Source organism: Dysidea avara, chromosome 5 (genome assembly GCF_963678975.1).
Source record: "Dysidea avara chromosome 5, odDysAvar1.4, whole genome shotgun sequence".
Lineage (NCBI taxonomy): Eukaryota > Metazoa > Porifera > Demospongiae > Dictyoceratida > Dysideidae > Dysidea > Dysidea avara.
Window position 1 is genome coordinate 28,266,028 of NC_089276.1, and position 19,138 is coordinate 28,285,165.

General features: G+C 39.2%; 2 protein-coding genes across 3 annotated transcripts; one reads left to right on the forward strand and one right to left on the reverse strand.

The window, feature by feature from the left end:
- Positions 1 to 1,090: 1,090 nt before the first annotated feature.
- On the reverse strand, positions 1,091 to 1,980 carry LOC136255654 (cyanocobalamin reductase / alkylcobalamin dealkylase-like). Its single transcript, XM_066048458.1, has 2 exons — positions 1,866 to 1,980; positions 1,091 to 1,811 (listed from the first exon to the last, which is right to left on the reverse strand). Exons 1-2 carry the CDS (start codon positions 1,938 to 1,940, stop codon positions 1,155 to 1,157), a joined length of 732 nt encoding a protein of 243 aa, XP_065904530.1. The 5' UTR covers positions 1,941 to 1,980; the 3' UTR covers positions 1,091 to 1,154.
- On the forward strand, positions 1,977 to 19,047 carry LOC136255652 (leucine-rich repeat serine/threonine-protein kinase 1-like). Of its 2 annotated transcripts, XM_066048457.1 has the most exons (11): positions 2,009 to 2,143; positions 5,820 to 6,044; positions 6,104 to 6,233; positions 7,050 to 7,124; positions 7,622 to 7,744; positions 7,822 to 7,974; positions 8,232 to 11,486; positions 15,294 to 15,572; positions 16,933 to 17,166; positions 17,284 to 18,302; positions 18,525 to 19,047. In XM_066048457.1, coding segments are annotated over exons 2-11 (5,577 nt in total). In that variant the 5' UTR covers positions 2,009 to 2,143; positions 5,820 to 6,042; the 3' UTR covers positions 18,832 to 19,047. The 2 variants fall into 2 exon arrangements, with proteins under 2 accessions (XP_065904528.1, XP_065904529.1); XM_066048456.1 differs by lacking the exon at positions 5,820 to 6,044 and having other exon boundaries at positions 1,977 to 2,143.
- Positions 19,048 to 19,138: the final 91 nt, after the last annotated feature.

Below are 19,138 nucleotides of genomic sequence, written 5' to 3' on the forward strand. Positions count from 1 at the left end.
TGTGGGTGCCCATATCTTGATTGTTTATTTAAACGTTGTTTGAAAGCTGCAACTGTAGGTGCTAAACTCAGGTAAAGAATTCCAAAGATGCACAATTCCATTTGAGAAAAAGTTTTGTCTACTGAGTAACCTTGACCATTATTTGAATAGCTTAAGCAAGTGATCCCTGGTGGAGGATGAGGTGAAAAATGTGTAAATGTTTCTAGGTCATAGATCTTATTGAGTATTTTATATGTTTCAATCATGTCACCCCTTTGACGTCTGCAGTAAAGGAATAAAAGTCAAGTAAGCTTTCGCATGGTAGATGAACAAGTCCATGTAGGCACATCGACATCTCTGTACTTTCTCAAGAGTGTCACTATCCTTGGCCAAGTAGGACTCCAAGTTTCTACACTCTAACAAGGCCAATAACCTGTGTAGCCTTTACACTTTTTCACCCAGGCTATTAAAACTTCAACCAATTCAAGTCCCCTCTTTTGAAACTGAGTAGACTTTCCAAAAATTATAGATTCATGCCTCCCGAGGCCCTTAGTGATACACAGGTGTACACACCATACTGTTTTATAAGATGTCATGTAGCAATGACTTGTGGGTTTGTACTGATCTATGACATCATCAACAACACTTTGTGTGGCTAATTACCTATACCGTGTGCCAGTCTGGTTAGTGTGTGTAAACTGTGGATTGGTTGGGTAACCATGTTACACACTATAAACACAACAAAGTGTTTTAGTACTAATTAAAATTGATGAATTGTACTGAATTTCGACTTCACACATGTCCTATAGCTATACTTGGCCATTGGAAAGATGGAGGCCACTTTCTGAAGAACTCAGAAACCCCCACCTAGCTATCTGCAAAAATCCTTTGTGCGATATGTAGATTAAAAGAAAAGGGGTAGCTAAAACAAGCTCAAGGCTAGCCTATGGGGAGTATATATAATATAAATACTAAAGAAATGAAATCCACTTCAAAACAGCTAACATGTGAAAAGGGGTACCACTGCCATCTTCAAAAACCAAACCTTTGTGAAATCAAAGGTGGCAGTCAAGAAACAGCTGCAATGTAATACTGGCCAATTTCAATGTCATTAACTGATGTGAGTATCATTGCAGCCATTTCTTGGCTGTCACAATTATAACACATTCAATACATCATACTGGTGTCCCGCTGGCTATTAGTTCATGACGGTTACAAGGAAGTGTAGCAAAATATATCTTCTGTTCTTCGGAGTATCTTTTTTCAACTTGTCCCTGTATCACATCTCTGTACGACCATTCTCTCCAGTGATGGTTAAACTCATCAAACAGCTTCAGTCTCATCTCATGGCTGGGAACACAGTCTATTGGATACCTATGTTCCAACTGTGGAGCCAAAACTGTCCTAAATATAAGTGCACCTCTAAATGCAAACCACCCCCCATACTTTGGGTGCATGGAAACTCCATACATGGTATTGTCATTAATCCAAGGGTGTTCCCCTAAACACTCTCGCTGATAGTAATAAGCAGCTCCAGCAACATGGCCAGCTGTTTGTACTAGAAGTTTTGGCCTCCGTAATGCATCCATTTCATAATCCATTATTAAGTCCACTTGATGTGCAGGAAATTTCTTAACTAATCCAGTCAAATATTCTTTAATACAGTAGTCTAAGGGATCATTGTCTACCGACCATGATGGTTTACTAGCTGTGTATGGTTTGAAAAGAAGTTCAAACATATCCGGAGTGCTGATAAGTAATACGGCCAGCGTATCCGGAGGGTAAGAGAGTTTGAATACATCACTGTTAACTTGATCGTTATACCAGCCCACCTGTATATTAAATATTGTAGACGTCGTACACAAAACACAACTCCTTAAACGTACTAGAAACGGATACACCTCCAGACCTTTGTTAGTCACGAGAGCAGTTAGCTCCTCCGTCAAACTTTCCGCTGACATCTCCGTATATTAGCCAGTCTGTTAGCGCACGTGTCGTGCATTCAGAGAATTTTTTGCATACTCGTCTGTTTTTGGGCTGAAGATCGAGACTGTAGTGTGGTTCACTGACTCGCTGACGCAGCACAAGGAGCTTCAGTGTAGAGAATGATCAGACACCATCTATCATCACTTTAAATGTCTGGACAACGAGGAAACGTGAAGCGGTGAGTGTACGCTGTACCAAGTGGTAGAAACTTGTACGGACGAGACGTTAATGGCACTATCTGATAGTGCATGATAAATAATCTGGAAAGGGAAACCCTGTAACATTATCGCAGATCAAGTATTGACAAGTAGTTGCGTTCGGGGAAACTGAAATGGTATTCTTGGAATGTGCAATATATTTCATAAATGGCTCAGACCACGAAGTGGTTGCCAGCTATTTGGAATTATATGAAGAGGGTGAAGTCGAGCATATCGTAGCTGTTCAAAGAGAAAACTGGCCAAACACCATTGATATGTGAGACTGAGCCCTCTGAAATATAAATATATGTATATCAGCAATAGATTGTGCACATAAGTACGTGGAACAGGTAATACAATGTAAGGGATGTTAGAAGCTGGGTGGACTGACTCATGGGGGGCTTATAATATATCGATATGTTTGCTTGATAGGATCTAATGTCACCTCACCTGGAATTTCAACCTCAACAAACAGTCTGTGCATTATGTGCCTATCAATGTAATGTCCGATTACCACAGGTATGGGCTGAAGGTCGGAGTTGGTGGGGAACGAATTGTTAAGTTTCCCCTAGGTAGTGGGGATTTGTCAATGTCCAAGAAGCACACTGATGCAGCATTTCATGGATGCTGACTTACTATATGTCATCACTAAAACCTGCTTGAAGTAACTTGCAACTGGAATAGCTACACTGTACACAATGGGCGATGGTGCAAAGCCCGATTAACCCCGGGCTTCTCTACTGGGAGATTTGTCAGGTTATGTGGGTGTTTGTATCACCAGTACTTCCCCAGTAGGTGGGGAATTGTAATTTTCAGTGATACAAACCCCCACCTTCCCCCACCTCAGCCCATACCTGTGGTAGTCAGGGATTACATCAATAGGTGCATTATACCTGGTAACTTCGTGACTGATGTGTGTGGCTGTACACCTCAGCCTACATAGAAATCCTTGGAGTACACCTTTCTGATGTGTGCATAGTCTTGTTCTTGTGGTCTACATACTGAGGGTTGCTAGTGTGTAAGCCATGGTAACGATTTAGACAAGAAAGTGCTCTATAGCAACCACTTGGTAATTTCATACATAAAGACTTTACTTAGTAATTAAAACAATTATGACTGTTAAAGTTGGGATCGCGGGGTTTGTACTTTCTCACAAATAAATATTGACCAGAAGCCAGCTTCACAATACCTTCATGGCACCTTTGATTATTGGTTAGATATGTTCAAGCCCAAAAGTATCTTCAGATCAACCTGAAAAGCTTCCAGTGTGTTACTACGAAATTAAAAAATATATTTAGTGAAATTTTCTGCTGACTGCTAACTATTGTAATCCTTCAGATAACGGTGACTCAATAATGGCTAAGGCTTGGTTCTTTCACTGTTAGACGTTGCTTCAGCCCAACAGGTGCCTTTTGGCATGCTGCAACTCTGTATGTACTGGGATCATTCATGTTTTCCATAGTAACTGGATTGATTGCAGAGATGCTTATCACTCATTTGTAACACTAGCTGATCTTAACTGGAAACAAAGCATAATGGCCACTTCACAGTAATTGATGGTTGGGGAATACATATGAATAGCGCCTTCTTTGTTATGGTGCAGTATGTGTGGGTTCACCAATCATGCTGTAATTACATTATAAAAAAAGTTAACAAACAAGCTTAAATAAAATACTGCGGTGAAATACTTATCTCTTTTTGACTGTGCACATGTTATAGTGTAGCCTGTCCATTTGAAGGGGTGCATGCTCCATGATCATTACCATATTTACTTTGTTAAATGTTACAAATAATGTCCTAATCTCAGGCCAGCACAAATTGTATCATACACTACTAGTAGGGACCACAAAGGAGTAGGCATGGCCCACAAAATAAAATCACCCAAAAAACAGCCTCAATTTTCCCTGACAACAATTGGGCAGTATTGGTTGGGTAAAATTAAGCCCAAACAAGCTTTCAGATCGACCTGAAACGCTTTCAACAAGTTGCTACGGAAGTTTAAAAATAGTTTATTTAACGGAATTTTCTAATGACTAACTGACTGACTGACTGACTGACTACCTGATGCCTTCAGACAAGCGTAGCTCGATAATGGCTAAGGCTACGGGCTTGATTTTTCCACTATTCGACATCACTTCGGCCCGACTGGTGCCTTTTGGCATACCACAGTACATACAATGCATTCTTCATGGGCTTACCAGTGTCCTCCTTTGTGTCCCATTCATCTTTGCTGACAGCAAAAAGTGTAGCACATTTTGCTGACAGCTAAAAGTGTAGCATTTGGTAGTAGCACGTTATGGCTTCCCTCCGTATCGGAAATCATCCGTAGTGGCTATTTTGATTGCAGGGGTGCTTTTTGAACAGTTCTTGATTTATACTGCTGTGTAACGGGTTGAACATAGCTAACTAAGAAGCGTAATCGATACTTCACTTTTCAGATGATAATTGACATAACTGGGATGCATGGCACCATTTGTTTTGGTATGCATGGATTGCAGATGTGGTTTTTGAACAGTTCTTGATCCGAAATGCTGTGTAATGGGTTGAACATAGCTGACAACGAAGCGTAATGGATACTTCACTTTTCAGACAATAATTGATATAACTGGGGTGAGCGGCACCATTTCAGATGCAGGGTTCACCAATCATAATTAGTTACAAAAAAAGTTAACAAACAAATACACAGAAAAATTTGGAATTTTCAACTAGCAGTAAGGATATAACACTTCTTATTGTTTTACTGTGATTTAATATCGTGCACTACTCCAGCTTGTTTCAGTACTTTTTATTGATGTGCTATGGTCCCTACTCTAGTTGAAAATTCCAAATTTTTCTGTGTACTTGTTACACTATTACACAACCAATGCTTTTATCACAATTAAGACTATATGTTGATAATAGCATGTAAGAATGATATTCATTAGGGTGGAATTTATAGCATAAAGTAGCTATGTAGCAATTGTATAGGTGTCCATCTCTCATCAACGACATTTGGCTAATGCTCCTGCATGAAACAAATTTCACACCTATGTAATGCTGCCGACCATCATCGTGTAGCGTAATAATTTTTGAATGGTGTACGTAATTTTATGGCTTTTGCAATGACATGTATAGCCGATTACAACATTTTATGCTTGAAGTAGATTGCTACAGACAACCTCATTAATATGACAATCAAGGACCAAAAAAGTAATCTACAGTAAATACAAGAGGCCATGAGGTAGCTAAGTTTTACATGGCCATTTTAGGAGGCAATCTTGTGACTAACTGTACAAAAGACCCACATCTCTGTATTTTAAACCATTGAGATTGTATTTTTATGCAATCTGAATAGAAATAAGTTGGCTTCTTGGAATATAAAGATACATGTTCACCTTGCTACTGATGGACAGGCAGAAGAACACACAACAAATGTACATGTATTCCTGGTAGCATCTCAATATGCTTGTTGTACAGAACACCTGCTGGTTGTACTGTTTACACAATCAATAACACTCACTTGTTGTACTAGACCCTATAAACACAATGAAGTAATAAGGTTATGAAATACAATGCCACCATATTAACCATCAAAAGGATACCTTTGAAATGTGTACATTCACCTAAGCAATCAGATCAGGGAATGTATCCAACCAGAAATCACATTTATGAGTTTAGGTGTTCTAAAGGGACTGAGTGCTATAGAGAAGTTTTGCCATAACGAGAAGGATGATCGGCCCATTGCAATGAAATACAGTTATGCAAAAAGGAGGAGCAAACCTGAAAGCCAGGTGAAGACCAGCTTTGGGGCTTGAACTGCAGTAAATAAAAACAGTTAGTTGAACTGTGAAACAAGTACAAAAGATCACAAGCATAATAAATCAAAGATGGCTATTAATAAATGTACGATCCTCTATGTGTTGTTACATTGTAGTAGTACACATAGTTGTACAATTCCACAGGTTGCAGCACAAGCTGGTAGTATGTGGCAGTGCTGGTAGTGGTAAGAGGTCACTGAAGAACAACTGGTCAATGACCACATGGAGTACTGTAGTGGAGAAGATTGCAGATGTTGATATCATCACCTGTCAGGTACTACCTGTGTGTACGTGTGTACGTGTGTACTCCTTAAACGTAGTGTGTATCATACAGTATGTCATAGGGTTGGGAGGTATTTAGATATAGTTAAAAAGGTATTTTTCAGATACCGTTGTGGCTTTCTAAAAATACCGAATTTAATGTATTAATTAAAGTTTTGGTGGTTTAGTGGTGGCTACACATGAAGTCAAGCCCCACACAACCATGTGTTTATGCTGTGGACAAGACAAACACAATACTTTACCTTTTGAGATATTCAAACCTTACTTTGTGGTACAATTGTCATTTCATTTGTTCCTTTAAAAGATAACTTTCACTACTAGCACAATGTGGGTATAAGTGTAAATCATAGCTTATCCAGGTTTTTAAAAAGTGTACAATATACAAGGTATTTTTAGTGATACCGAGGTATTTTTCCTAATACCGTACCGTTCTTCAAAAAAGCAATACTGCCCATCCCTACAGTATGATATTAGAAATTACGGTGGTTTGCACTTTCTCACAAAAAATAGCGACCTTTATAGCACCTTGGCAGTATTGGTGAGGTATATAAGCCCAAAAATGTCTTCAGTGCAATCTGAAATATTTTCTCAATATTGGAAGTTATCTTGTATTTTGAAAATACATAAATAAATTTCATGGGAAGCTTTCCATCCCAATTCCAGGGTTATATACAGTAGATGTTGAGTACGTACCTTCAATTATAGTGTCCAATGTAACACCATATGGTCTAGTAGAACATACATGCACACACAGACACAGATTGTATTTGCAGTGGTTGTATTAAAGTTATAAAGTATTATTACACAGGAATTTTCTCTACGTGCAATCCAACAACCTTATGACTGTGTGAGCTTTGTTGTCATCTACCTGCCTGAAGACCAGGTAAGCTTGTGATGGGGTACAGAAGACCTTTTGGGAAAATTTTCGTGTATTGGTTGTACAAAGTGGGAGATATTTGTACTGGCGTACCACATTTTAAAGAGATTGGGACCTTAATTGGGGTGCTGTGAGTGGGTGAGCTTTTTGTGGCTAAGGCTGTATGGCGCTGTGGCAGTTGGTCATGGGCCCAGCAGTCTCCCCCTTTACTGAGCCCTGTTTTCTCTCACTTGGTATCCACTAGTGTTATTAGTAGTTCTAGAAGATGGTACTGTTACAACCAGTAAACTGCTGGGATTTGGTGACAACACATTATATTCTTACAGTCATTGTTTAAAAATATTGTTTAAACAATGGAATTTTGACCCAGTGATTGTGACAAATGCATTGAGTAAATACGTGACTTGAGGGGGAAAATTTTCACAGATAGCTAGCAATCTGCAAACATTTTTCTCCTCAAAAAACCCCACTATGTGGTATTTGTCTGCGTCTGTTTATTTTAGGAAAGTGTAGCGGCAGCTCAACAAGCACTAAGAGGTATTTATGAGTCTTTTGATAATGCCAGTGTCACCCTTGTGGAGAACAGACTTGGGGAGTACAAGTCACCATCCCTGCAACCAGAAAAGGTAAGCCACATCCACACAAACATGTGCACCAACATGTGCACCAACATGTGCACAGCATAAACCATTCCCACTGTTAGGTTCCAGTGTTGGTCCAGCTCACTATTGATACAGAAGCCCCACCCATATTCTGGAGAGTGAGTGTTGCAGAGTGTATGCAGCTAACAGGAGTGTTTATCAGTTGTCTGGTGAAGCCAGTACTAGTGAATATTGGGACCAGTAGGAAGTGTGAGGTACAGTGTTATGTGTAGTAATGTATGTACAAATACGATAAATATTGAATAGTATAGCGGTGTATGGTTTTAAGCGTGTCTGTAAACAACTACTATAGCAAATAGGCTATAGTTACAGTTTGCAGTAGAATACTCACCAAAGTATCAATATACATGTAAAAATCGTTCATGGTCAGTGCAGATATATGTAAAGTATGTACGTCTTTCCACATTCACATACACAATGTATTACATGTGTATACTTTCTTCTTTTTTAGTTGCTGTGTTGGGCTTGTAGTGAAGGCAAGTTGGATGTTCTCAAACTCCTTCTACCGTATATGGATAATGCTGATCCTGCCAATTATCTGTGCTGCATTGCTGCAAAACTGTCATCCGCCAAGGTCAAGTCTGATCGTTCTATGATGTCCAAACTTTGTCTGATGGTGGATTACATCGCTAATTTTGGTGACAGAAGGAGAGTGCTAAAGAAAGTGGGGACATTGGTGGAGCAATATCCAGATGAGTGTTCAATCATGTTGAATATGATGGGGGAACAAGCTGATGATAAGCTGGTGTGCAGTAAGTTGAGTCTCACTCAGTTACCGGCATCGTGGATCTCACAGGATGATTACACTGTCATAGATATCTCCCACAACAGCTTACAAAAGGTGCCGATGGAATTATTCAAATTAGTGACCCTCAAGAAATTGAATGTGTCACACAATCATCTACAAACCATACCATCTCCTCTGCAGTGGAATTGTCCTAAGTTGCAGGACCTTTCGTTAGCCGCAAATGATTTGCGTAGTGAACGATGGCAGATTTTTATAACTTCTCCAGCAAGCAAGAGGAATTTGGCAACCAGTCATCCAGCTATCCCAACAATGTTGGCAAATTCTTTGATGAGAGTGAATATTAGCGGTAACTCAAAGTTAACACACCTTCCGGAGTGGTTATGTCTTTTATCATCACTCACTGTTCTGGACATGAGGGAATTACCCCAGGTACATTCCATCCCTCCACAATTATCACTAGTCCGGAACTTGTGTGTAATAAAACTCAGTCCTGGGTACATAACATCACCGCCTGCTTCTGAGGTTGCTTTAGGAACCTCAGCCATAATGACCTACCTGAGATGTCGCCATCGAGGGTCGCTGCAGTATCGTCACATCCGTGTTGTGTTACTAGGAGCACCGACCACTGGAAAGTTTACACTTTATTCGAATCTTGTCGGAGCAACTGATGTAGCCAAGTTGCATAAAACTTACATGAGTGTTGGCCGATATGAGTACCCTCAGAAGAAACTGTTTAGTAATGACCCACGAGTTACTTTCCATGTGGTCTGCTTTACAGGATCTGAGAGTAGTCACCACTATATGTCACAATGTTTCTTCACTTACCGGTCTATTTTTGTGCTGCTTTGGAAAATCACTGATGGCAAGGAAGGATTAATGAGACTGCAACAACAGTTACACAACATTCATGCTCGTGTTCCAGGCTCTCCAGTAATACTAGTAGGAACACATGCTGACTTAAATAATGTTGTCAGTGTTACAACTGTGTCTGAATGGGAGGAAGAATTGTTTAGTTATGTTCCTCAAGATTTAGCTGGTGCTCTAATCAGCAGCCCACTCCCACCCATCACCCATAGTATTGTAATGAATTGTAAGAGCAAGAGAGATGTTGAACAGCTACAAAATGTGTTGTACAAGATGGCATTGGATATGAGAAATCCTAAGACTAAAAAGTCAGTCATTAATGAGATGGTTCCTCGCAGCTACCTAGAGTTACAGTCGCTGATACAGTCAGAGGTTAAGGCTATTCGTAGTTTGAAGGAAGCTCCTGTGAAGCGTCGCAGTCAGTTTATCAACTTTGTGAAGTCACACACTTTTCATAATACAGAACTTGAAGATGACGAAACAGAGATGGATGCTGCCTGCCGATTCTTACATGAAGCTGGTGTGATTGTACATTATGACATTGATGAAGTACGTGACATCTACTTCCTGGATCCACAGTGGTTGTGTAATCTACTCTGCTCGCTCACCAATCCTCTAAACACCTCAGGCAGTATACTACGAGTTTCAGACGTTGCTAGTTTTTTAAATGAAGTTGGAGTTGCCAGCCTTCAACTACAACTACTTAAGATAATGGAAGTATTTAGTATTGCTGTTTGCCTTGACATGGACCGTGAGAGATTTCTGGTACCTTCCTTGCTGAGCAATAAGAGGCCACCCAACTATCCCTCATATGATTTGTGTGCCATAGACATCAATTGTAAACATTTTTGTTTTGGCTACTTGCCCAATGGTTTCTTTGCCAGACTCATGGCACAGACTCTTCTTCATATTAAACAGATGTCAGCTCAGCTTGTGGCGTGTACTACAGAGCATAACTCAGCAGATCCCTTGCCTCTATTCGATGGGGAAGCTGCAGTAGCCATGCCAGAATTCGATGATCACCATGCGAAATACACTATCGATAGACGGAGTGGTTATTTGGTTCAAGATGACAGCTCTGCTGATGCAGAAGTGACTGGAAGTCATACTGAGCTAAAGAGGAAATTAATGACATTAGGGACTCTCCCCAGATCACCTGCAAGGGATAGTAAGATCATTACATTGGCACGCCCCATGATGCAGCCATTGAAATCTGGTCATCACTCGTCGCACAGTGACTTGTTGCTAGGCTGGGTGTTCTGGCAAGAAGGAATGTACTTGTGTTTTCCTGGTCACACTCAGTTGTGGCTGGAGTCTACAGTGGAAGGTGTGGCTGTTGTGGTAACGGGTGATCCAATACCACGTGTCAAAGTGTTGTCATACATCACCAATTGTGTGGATATGTTGTGCGAGGAACATTATTTGGGGTTAACCGTTTCTGTTGAGAATCCTTGTCCATCCTGTATAAAGAAATGTATCTCAGATACTGGGAACAAAGATCACACTGTGAATGGTTCCTTGCTAAATAGCTCAAAAACTCACTCCGATAATACAAATGTTGAGCTTCAATCATCACAGGCTCAACCTACTGACACACAGGATGCTACTGATAGTTCACACAACGTTGCTAATAGCTCACATGATCCTTCAGAGACTTCTGAGCATGCAGAGAACTTTAACTATGCTCCACCAATGAGTCCAGCTAGTGGAGAAGTTACGTCTCCACTTTTAGAACTAGAATTTTCCTTCGACTCGGTATCACAAAATGATAGTGTCCGTAAAAACTTGTTTGATTCTCCTAATGAAGATGACACAGAGTTTCTTTTTCCTTCAGTGAATGCCCCAGGGGATAAGGCATTGCCGAGGCTGGATCATGTGAGATCACATGTGAACATGTTTACCAACACCGAGTGTATCACAAAGGCATCAGCAGATCATGTGATCCTATGTGGATCATGTGATCAAGAGGTGTTATTACGAAGTGTTGACCCATCAGTGTTACTGGAAGACTTCACCGATCACTTGTTGGTCGACCCTAACCAACTGCAGTTTGATGTGAATGGTGAGGAACTGGGCTCTGGGAGTTATGCTAAGGTATGTATATACGTATGTGTCATGCATCATCGTATATGTGCAGTAATGCTGTATAGTAGGGATCATGAAGGTTGGAGCTTTTTGGGAAAGCAAAAAAAATCACCCTAATACCTTATCTTGGCATCATCAAAATTGGCTCTAAAGGTATAGTCAAGCCCAACAATGTCTGCAGAGTAGGGTTGGGTGGTATTGAATTTTGTGACATGCGATTATTGCATGAGTCATTTAATGCGATTATTGTAATATTGCATGTGAAAATTGAAACACAACCACACAGTTTGAAAAGTCCATATGACTGCTTGTTTTCACTGAGAATTAGTTTACAAACACAACTCCTTTGCTAACAAGTTAACTAATTGACATAGTTAGCAATAATATGCATGAACTGTATCAAATATGAGGTACAGAGGAGACAAAAATTAGATGATAAATGCGATAATTATTGCCTATGCGATAATATTGCGAAGGTAAAATACATGCGATAATGATATTGCGAGCACTTGCTTAGGTGATATTGGCGATTTATTGAAATATTGCCCAACGCTACTGCAGAGTAATCCTAAACTCTTCTTACAACTCTCTCTGGCATTTAAAATAGTTTTCCATTTACTCACTGTTTAGCTATATAACTAATGTCTTCAGTCAAGTGTAACTGGTTAAGACTATGGGCTTGATTTCTTCGTTGTTCAATATTGTTTTGACCTGAGATGTGCCTTTTCGCTATCAGAATAGTCACTTTGCTTTTCAGTAATGAAGTGTTGGGGAACGTGTTTTGTCGCATCTCTTTAGTGGTTAGTGTTGCACCAATAACCAAAGTAGCCGATTATTCCGATAACCAATATTAAGCAACAGAATTAGCCGATACCAATAACCGATCTAATATACACTAATAACACTAACACTCATCCTCATCATTATTAAATGACTCATATTGGTGACATATCCATTGATATACAGCTCATTCGCTAAATTGTAAAGTTAGATATATACCACAAGTAAAAGTTACTCATGGTAAACAGGTTTTAAGTACTTTTTACTACTGCTATACAGTTGAGACAAGTGGCTGGTACTACATAGAAACCTAAACTCAGTTTACTATGGGCATGGCTTGTAGTCACTCACTGCTAAACCATCATCACATAACTTAATTAAAATGCCAAATAAATAACTTATGTCTAGCCTCCCCCACATCATTATACTACACAGCACAGTTAACATCGACTTTGATTTCATCAAAACTGATTAATCAGCTAGTAGCCAATATCGGCAGTTTTAGGTGCTTCTTGTACTGTTCATCATTTGTAATGTCGTTTAATGGGTGGAACGTAGCTGAAAACGAAGCGGTATGGCCACATTGCTTTCCATTATTTAATAGTCAGGGCATGTGTTTAATTGCTTGGTTGATTTTTATAATCTGTCTGGCTACTGCCATTCTCGATGCAGTTTATGCATTGGTGTACTAGTCATAAATCATATTACCAAACAAGTGTGAAGAAGAATTTGAAATTTTACATTTGAGTAAGGATCACAGAAAGAAAAAAAAGCATTGAAACAAGGGAGGTCATCTACACCTGCAGCTATACTAGTGAATGTTTAAGTCGTACTTCAGTCATGGCTATACCCTGTCTGAAGTAAGGGTTTAATTTCCAGATGTTTGCCTATGCATGATTGCAGTATAGCGGACACGCATCAGTCGATCATGTCATTTAGTACTGCTGCTATGCATTTATAGGATTAGAAAGATAAAACTTAAGAAGGATAAATGCAAGAAAACCTGTGACTAGCACCGAAGCTTCGAATGTTCATTTTATTAGCAAATGTTCGAAGGTGAATTTCAATATTCGTCCCAGCCCTATCTACAACCATGACTGAATTCTAGTATATCTGCAGGTATAGGCAACCTTCCTTGTTTCACAACTTTTTGTTGTTCCCTTGTTTCACCAAAAATGTCTTCAGACCAACCTCAAACCTCAAACCCTTCCAAAGACTTTCTATGGAATTTCAAAAAAGAATTTTATAATGTTTGATTACCTAACTGATCATATGCCTTAACTTCTTCACTGTTCGACATTGTTTCATCCTGAGATGTGCCTTTTCACCAACCACAGTACATACAATACATGCATCATGGACTTGCCTTTGTCCTCCCTTTGTTTGTTTTGCTGACAACTCAAGGTGTCAATTTGTTATAGCGTGATGTGGCTTCCCTATGGCTATGAGTATTTGTTGGTTATTATGCTTATCACACATATTTTCCATAACAACTGGATTGAATGCAGAGACGCTTCTCGTACTGTTCTTCATTTGTAACACTGTGTAGCAGGCTAAGCATAGCTGAAAACAAAGTGTAATGGTCACCTCCCTTTCTTGGTTGTTGGGGCATGCGTTCTGACGCAAAGTTACTGTTATGGCATTTCTGCACCATACTTTCTTATAATGCAGTGTGCACTGTTTCATTTGTCATAATTGTGTTATAAAAAGGTAAAAAAACAAGTAAAAGGAAAAATTTGGGATTTTAAGTTGGATTAGGGATCAAAGAAAAAAGTAGAGTGCCATTAAATGCTGCCAAGCTGTCATGAAGGGAAATTCAGACTGGTTTTAGGGTGATTTTTTTTTGGCTGGAAAAGCTCAGTTCTTCATGATCCCTAATATACAGCTGCAATTACTATGTCCTTATACAGTATGTAATAGTTATACCATGGCTGTGAGGGATTTTGCTGATATATACATATTATACACCCAAAGCCCGAGGGCTGCGGGTGTATATGTCAGCAAAATCCCATGTAGCCATGGTACAAGTGATATATATCACTTGGGACGCACTTGCCTAATAGGTGAAAGAACTAACGAGAACTCATCCCATTTGTTTTATACAGTAGCATCTGAAGACCGATTGTGGTTTTAATAGCGTGGGCTAATAGCCATCAAAACGTTGTCCATACGTTAAAACATTATTAATACGTTACTATGCTTCAACATGCAATGTTAGAAAACTTGCGATTGTGGGATGGAGTTTATTATTGTTATCATTTTTGTACTAAGTTAAGCCAACTAACTTCGCTATTGGGACAGTAAGTAAGTTATTATATTAAGTTAAGTACTTAGGACTGTAAGTTGCTAACCTATTTCAATGTAGCAGTAGTAGCTTTGCTGTTCTGTGGTTTGTTCAAAGGCTGATACATGGTGGGTAGAAATACGCTTCCACAATTGCCCAAACAATTATTTTGTGTCTTCATTATCCTTTAGTAACAACCAACTAGTCTATCTTAGCAAATGTACTAAGCTTAGCAACCACTACAAAAACGAATCCCCCAATACAAAGCTTTATGTTACTCAATATAACGAGTCAAAGCGCATCAATTCTTTGAACTGGCTGGGTATCAAAGTCATTGGCAAACCGCTTTCCCATGATATTGCCTGGGCAATATGCAAGTTAAACACCGAGCGGTGTCTTTGAACGCCCACGCTAAGGTGGTATATACACTGTATAGTTGCTATTACTTTTAAAGTGATACAATACACAGATTTAGTACATAGCATGTATTGAATGGTATTGATGTTGTATTGTTACAGTATGTTGACAATGCATGTAGTCTACCACAGCCTGCTTTCAATTTATTTCACACATGAATTTTGCAAACTTTATGTTATACTATTCCACAGATATGTACAGTCCAGTCTTAGGCTCAGTTGTTTTACACATAAACTTTTTAGTAGCTGAAAGTTTAGTCATTGCACAAGCATAGTATGTACACAACATGTATTGTGTAGTTTGTACTGTTCTTCAGTAAACTGTTGTGTTGGCAGGTATGTAAAGCACTGTATGGTGGGGTCGATGTGGCCATGAAAGTGTTCAATGGTCGCAACAAACAGAACATGATTTTGGAACAATCATACAAAGATCTTCGGAGCGAGTTATCCATTGCAAGCCAACTACATCATCCAAGGATCTCCATGGTGATGGGTGTGTGTCTGAACCCACTTGGAATAATGCAGGAGTTGGCTCCTCTCGGGTCATTACGACAACACATTGCTAAGTGTCCATTTGGCATGACATCAGATGTCGTACATGCCATTGTTCAACAAGTGAGGGTATATGTGTGAAAACTTTTATATAATGTTCTACCATTTTGGGAGCTCAATCTAGAATATTAAGTTGGGGTTGGAGGTTGGGTTGGTTTTAGTGGTTCTATAGAATTCTGACAGAGGATCATTATAAGTGTGCAAAGTACACTCAAAACGCAAGGCATGATATTTTTTACTAGGGGGTCTGGAGGCATGCCCCCAAGAAAATTTTGAAAAATTGGGTCCTGACACACGATTTTAATGATAGAATTTTTGTGGTGTCACTGAATATTGTCCATTTGATTATACAACTTTAGGAAAGAATATCAATTAAACCTATTCATTTCTAAGTATGAGTAAAGGCTTTAGGTGGATAAACCTAATGCAGGAGTTAGCTCCTCTCAGGTCATTATGACAACACATTGCTAAGTGTTCATTTGGTATGACATCATATGTTGTAATTACATTATATGTATGTAAACTTTTATGTACTATTATCAAACTTGGAAGTTTTCGTGCAAGTGATATTGTTCTTTGCATATTTGTTAGCTACACTGTTCACAATAAATATAAAGCTTTCTATCTTTGGAGAACAGACATATAGACTTTGTTAGTTATGCCAGAATCGTTGCGTTCTTGACACATTTCCTATTACATTTTATTAGAGGTGCACTGATATGGAAATTTATCAATATTAGCTACAATATTACCGATACCAATATTTTTTTAGTGTTGGGTTACATCTAGGTTTCAGTATGGACACTACAATAAATAGCTAATGTGGTGATTGCCAAAACGTTTCTGTAAAAGATGTGATGAGAAGATCTGAGCAAAGAAAAAACTAAAAGCAGCTTTACTTGGGAATTGAACCCTTGGTAAAACAGGTAGCATCTTTTGTCTTACGTTTTATTGTGATACCGGTAATGATGCCGATAGTTATATCGGTGCACTTCTACATTTTATAGTCACAGTACATAGCTATTATGCTGCAAAACGGTAGCTTATTATTTAAACATCAATGTGATATAGATTGCTTTTAGCTCTGAATGCTCATAAACAATCAAGATTGTTCTATTAGAATGTGCAGTAGAGTTGGAATGACTGTTCTATTAGAGTATCTATCTTTTGTTCATGAAATATACTGACTTCAGATATTATTTACCCTTCTCAAACTGCTGGAATAGTTTTAGTACTAGAATTATGCTCAGATTTATTCTACTACAGCCATACAAATAAAATTATTGAGCACTTCAAATTATTTAGATCCCATAGTCCCAAGATGACTATTGGATCACTACAGTACTATTCCATGTACTACAACCTTAATACTAGTGTACTGTATACAGAAATTAAATTGAAATTATTATTGTTGTTCCCCCAGATAGCAGATGGACTACACTACCTCCACTCATTGTTCATCATCCATCGTGACATCAAGCCAGGAAATGTGCTTGTGTGGTCCCTGTCTTCTCAAGATGGGGTGGATGTGCGTCTGACAGACTATGGTGTGTCACAGTTCTCGTCACCTTTAGGGTTACGTAGTGTGAAGGGCACAGAAGAGTACATGGCACCAGAATTGTGTAAATATGGAGAACAATCGTGTTATGATGAAAAGGTATGTACGTATGTAGTATATATGAAGTAAGTGTGTGTGTGTGTGTGTGTGTGTGGTGTGTGGAGATTCATGTATTTTTTTTAAATTAGATTAGCTTTCTACGTATCTTATTTCCAGGTGGACATTTTCTCTCTGGGTCTGGTGATCCATGAGCTGGTTACAGGCCGTCATTTATTCTCTCAGATGATACACAAACATGATCAGTTACATCGTCTCTACCATACTCCTCCACCACAGCTAAGCCATGCCCTTGAACAATCACTCAGCAGTACTGAACTACTAGCATCTCTTCCACGTAAGACACACCCAGGAGCACGTTACCCAAATCAACCAATCAATACTTGTCATTCTAATTGTTTCCAGCGTCTCATGGAGGCATGTTTGTCCCGTTCACCTAACCAGCGACCTTCTGCGAAGGCCATTAGCACTATGTTGGGAGTTTGTCCAGCATCTTTACCACAACAAAGCTTTTTTATTGGATCAACCGTCACAGGGGCATGTCTGGGATTGTGCAAGAGTGGTGACATGATAATAGGGTATTCCCCACACAAATGGGAACTACTTGTCATAATCCCAGGAGTCTGGAACTACATGCATCATCCGATCCTTCATCCGGAGGACTCTATCACTGCTGCTACATGTGCAAATGGAGAGGTGTGGTTAGCAACCAAAAAGTCTCACATGATCTACAGTTTGACATTGCCAGATGTTGAGGAGGGTCACATGAGCTGGTCTAAACTTGCTGAACAGCCAGTGTTTATGATGACGTACGAAATCAACGAGAACACTGCCATATTGATAGGACTGACTGAAGGAGTGGCAGCAATTTATGATGATTTTACTCTACGACACATGTTAGATCGGAATGCTAAGTTTGTTGACGTGGCTGTAGATATTGAGGGGTGTGCTCCAGTGGCTTGTGGGTGTTACCATAGCAACTATTTGTGGTTGGGCTGTGGATGTCACCTAGTTGCCATAAATCCAACCACTTATGGAGTGACACAGACATATCTGCTCAGTGAACATTCATGTCTTACTAAAGTTGTGTCTACTGCAAATAAGATTTGGGTCACCCTGAAAGATTCTTCCAAACTCATTGTGTGTCATTTAGATGACAAAGAAAAGTTATATATGAGGTACGATGTTGTTATATAATTCGTGTACATGATATTATGCATTTAACCTTACTTACATGAAGGCCAAGAGTAGAGGTGGGAGAGTCTTTATTGCATACTCCTGCTAAGACTGTATACCTACTTCATTATTGTTGCCAGGTCCCAAATATAACTATATGCATATGTTGTTAATGATGCTATGCTTTTGGTGTCCAATTGTGAGTTTGTTGGATTTCCCAATAGGTCATTACATTTGATACCTAATGGAATTCCCCATGATAAGACCAGCATTGTTGCCATGGCAGCAGCCAGGGATGTGTTGTGGGTGGGAACAAATGGAGGATACTTGTTTGGCTTCAATGCCAGGTCATGTGATCTCCTTGTGATGAGGCAACAACATTCAGCAATTGAGGACATTGTGTTACTAAGCAACCCTCGACAGCTGGTGACCTTTGGCAAGTCAAACTTGCTAGGAGTAAATGATGAAACTAATGGGTCATTTATTGTGTGGGAGATGTATGCCCAGCCAGAGAATAATAGCAAATTATGAAACGGTATTTATATTTTTGTACATAGTGTTTGTAGTCAATTTTAGTCACGTCATGGTTGACTTGATTCACCTGCAAAATGTGCACATTTTTAATAATTTATTTTTCATACAATGTAACTATGTAGATGGTTCACTAACACACAATGAAATCACAATACTGAAATGGTGTATTTTGTACAACTGTAAAAAGTGTTTAGCATTTTTTAGTTTCAAAGACTCCTGTTACTGTCCGGCATGACAATTAGTAGTATATTTGGGAATACCTAAGCATGCTCACAATGGAGAAAACTATTGGCGACACCGTTCA

Coding starts and splice junctions, on each gene's coding strand:
- LOC136255652 (XM_066048456.1), top strand. CDS start 2,115: ATGTCTGGACAACGAGGAAACGTGAAGCG. Junction 6,234..7,049: donor TTGATATCATCACCTGTCAG/GTACTACCTGTG, acceptor ATTATTACACAG/GAATTTTCTCTACGTGCAAT. Junction 18,303..18,524: donor AAAGAAAAGTTATATATGAG/GTACGATGTTGT, acceptor ATTTCCCAATAG/GTCATTACATTTGATACCTA.
- LOC136255654 (XM_066048458.1), bottom strand. CDS start 1,940: ATGTCAGCGGAAAGTTTGACGGAGGAGCTAACTGCTCTCGTGACTAAC. Junction 1,812..1,865: donor TGGAGGTGTATCCGTTTCTA/GTACGTTTAAGG, acceptor TTTAATATACAG/GTGGGCTGGTATAACGATCA.